The sequence below is a fragment of the Amblyomma maculatum genome, chromosome 7 (assembly GCF_055883805.1).
Source record: "Amblyomma maculatum isolate TAMU_Amacu chromosome 7, ASM5588380v1, whole genome shotgun sequence".
Taxonomy (NCBI): Eukaryota; Metazoa; Arthropoda; class Arachnida; order Ixodida; family Ixodidae; genus Amblyomma; species Amblyomma maculatum.
Window position 1 is genome coordinate 67,651,149 of NC_139350.1, and position 3,108 is coordinate 67,654,256.

Below are 3,108 nucleotides of genomic sequence, written 5' to 3' on the forward strand. Positions count from 1 at the left end.
GGTGGGTCTAATAACAGGACCTCTTGTAATTGCAACTCATGGTTGGATGGTGCCTTGAAAGTGAATTCAAGTCGTGAACCACAATTTCTGAACACCTTCAAGATGTGATCCATGCCTACTGCTAAACGACAGCGGTCTGGAAGTCGTCCTAAAGCCTCATGGTCTTATGGTGCAGGCCCGATAGTTTTCTTTTGAGTTCCCTATCCACGTACATGGGAAAAAAATTCACTAAGGACTGGGGTGAAGCTGGGCCCGATACACATTCCTGCATTCTGTGAATAAACTTGCCCTGCAAACACTCGACAGTCGAACACAGGTAAAACCAGAGTAGTTCTGGGAAACTTTGAACTTTCACCCCACACTGCATGACAAAGGCTGGCTCAACCGTAATACACAATTTTACGCATTCCAACAGTCAGACAATGATTTGCAGTTCTAATATATGAATTACGGTTCGGGCCTGGTCATGTTTGTTGGAAATACAACCCTAGATCAACAAAATCGCTCTTGATTTCCCACTCAGGTATTTCAAAAAAAGCTAAAAACGGCATTGTCGGTTCCTACCTTCAGAATTCCTTGACAAAATACTACCAACTTGGTCTCAGCGCCAGTTTCAAATCGCAACTCTCTAAGATTAGGCTTGCCGGGTACCCAGTGTTTGCAGTAAAGAGGCCTGCTCTCGTTTGCTCAAGTGGGTGAAACAGCACGACACTCCGCAAAATCGTGACAAACGAGGGGAAAGAAGGAAAACAATGATGCTGTTCTTCCTTGCCTGCATCGCATCACCCATGGACTGAAAAATGTGGCAAGTCAATATGAAGGAAATAAAGCTATATCTGCTCAGCAGATGTGTCCGACAATCCAAAGGGTGAAGGAAGGGTCGCAAAAAAGAAAAGGGCGTGACATCGCGCACATGGCCAAGTTCGTCGCTTGTCGCAAAGACGTTGTGTACCGAATTCCAGTCTCCTGTGGAGCCCGGGAAATCGAGCAGACGGGACGTTGCTTAAATGATAGTGTTGCTGAAGCCCAAAACCAACTTGGGTGAAATTAAGCATTTTATTCCTATAACAACATGAAAGCAATACTCATTCGAAGGCCGCCGTAGCTGTTGTGAGTGAAAAGCACACGATCTTACGATAGATACAGGAAAACACTACTAGCCGGCCCACGGTCCAGCGGCAGCAGCAGCTCCGCCGCCGTAGCCTCCAGGTCTGGCTCCTACGTATCGACCAGGAGTGGTCGCCGCCGCACCGGGCGCTACAGCGGGCGCAGCCACAGGCTTGGCATTGAACACAGCATCGGCACTGGCCCCTGGAGCGGTGCCAGGTTCGTTGGTGTCGATGGTGGCTCGGAACCCGTTGGCGTCGGCCACGTAGCTCACGGTGCGGTAAAGTCCATTGGCATCTCGGTAGCCGTACGATCCCGTCTTAGCGTTGTTCGCGTCTCCCTGCTCTTTTTGAAATAGCTGGGTGCCAAACTCGTCAGTGGTGTCGTAGCCGAAGGCGTACGGCTGGGGAGGCTGCGAAAAAAAAAGGCAGTAGGTTGGCGCGTATGCTAATAGAGTGCTGTGGGTCCGAAGAAAGAAAAAACATGGTATGACTTCCTTGCAAAGGTTTCTAAAGACGGTGCTATCAGATGCAAAGGTTTGTCGACAATCCAGCATTTCAAAAGTGAACCCGAGTCTTTCGCGTGAGAAAGTAATGAAAACTTAAGTGAAGAGTTACTTTTGAAAACCTTGCTGCTAAGGTTTAGAAATAGTGGTCCCAACCATTCGAAAGTTAAAATACTCGAGAATAATGTGGCAGTTTGTTCATTATTGTCTGACAGACTACATTGTTCATGTAGACCAAAGACGGTTTTTTATTAGAATTTGTTTACTGTTAGCATCAACTAGTATAATAGAGGCACACAACCCACATTAATTAATTTTCCTGCGCTTATTAACTGCAGCAATCTAAGAGGCACGCAGGTTAGGAATATTCGATTACCTAGAATAAACGAGTATGTCTTGATTGCAAGTCAAACTAGCTCCAAAATAGTGTCAAGCGAAGTACCTTTAAACGAGTTCAATGCCCAATAATTTAAGATAAGTTACATATTCGCAGGCAACAGGAAAACGAAATAATGTTGTAAAAGGTAAAATATTTCTACTATCCTACATTGCATTCATGCGCGGGAGAGGATCCTTTGACATCAGTTTATGTTTATTAGGCACTCCTCGTCACGCTAAACAAAGCAAGCTTGTTCAAAAAAGTCAGATATTGATAGGTATTTTTCGCCCAAAAAGAGGAACGTTCACCAGTTGTTGACAGCGAAGATACAAGGTATATAATTTATTTCGGATTTGTATGTTTGGCCTAAGCAGTGGAGTTTAACATGTGAGCAAAATAAATACACTTCGACCTAGGCAAGCGTATTTTTCTCACATTAGAGGCATCGGCTGCAGCAACTCCAGGGGTAGCCGCCGAAGCGAAAAGGGGGCCTCCGAATCCTGCTGCTTGTAATCCGCGGTGATGAGTGCCACCGAAAACATTCCCGGATTCGATGAGTGCGACGACGGAGAATAGAACGACAGTCTGGAGGATAAATAATTGTTCAAATGGTGAAATCATTTCCTGTTATGATAAGGGAAGGGAGGTCGACTCGAAAGAGAAAGTTAATCCTACTAATAAAGGACGGCTGAACCTGGCTCAACCTTTGCTAGGTGAAGAAAAGAATTAAGATTGATTTTCGCAGGAAGCTGTTTCGTTCATTTTGTAACGGCAACGAATACTTTTTTATGTACTGTTTTTCCGTAACATGCTCATAAATGTAGTAGTACTGAACGGAAACCTCATTTGTAAAATCTATTGAAAGGTTATGCGCGCCTAGTGGCGCATTCGCTTTCTTAATTTCAGTTCAGTTCAGTTCAATTGTTTATTTTCAATAAAATATATCAAGAAGGCCAAAGAAATAAGCTGCACGGAAGCAGCTTGAGGGGCCCTTGATCCCCTTACAAGGCACAACGAAGGACCGATGCACGCACGATCCCCGAAAGCGCTGACAAATTTTTCTGGATGACAGCTATTCTAAGAATAGACAAACCGTAAAATATACACAATCATACAT

General features: G+C 44.7%; 1 protein-coding gene across 1 annotated transcript; it reads right to left on the reverse strand.

The window, feature by feature from the left end:
* Positions 1 to 1,156: 1,156 nt before the first annotated feature.
* Positions 1,157 to 2,673, reverse strand: LOC146183590 (uncharacterized). Its single transcript, XM_084608725.1, has 2 exons — positions 2,427 to 2,673; positions 1,157 to 1,519 (listed from the first exon to the last, which is right to left on the reverse strand). Exons 1-2 carry the CDS (start codon positions 2,610 to 2,612, stop codon positions 1,157 to 1,159), a joined length of 549 nt encoding a protein of 182 aa, XP_084464851.1. The 5' UTR covers positions 2,613 to 2,673.
* Positions 2,674 to 3,108: the final 435 nt, after the last annotated feature.

Bases quoted from the DNA above. Each gene is read 5' to 3' on its own strand.
- LOC146183590 (XM_084608725.1), bottom strand. From the start codon at position 2,612: ATGATTTCACCATTTGAACAATTATTTATCCTCCAGACTGTCGTTCTA. The intron at 1,520-2,426 runs GTGAGAAAAATA...TTTTTTTCGCAG, and splicing joins CTGCAGCCGATGCCTCTAAT to CCTCCCCAGCCGTACGCCTT.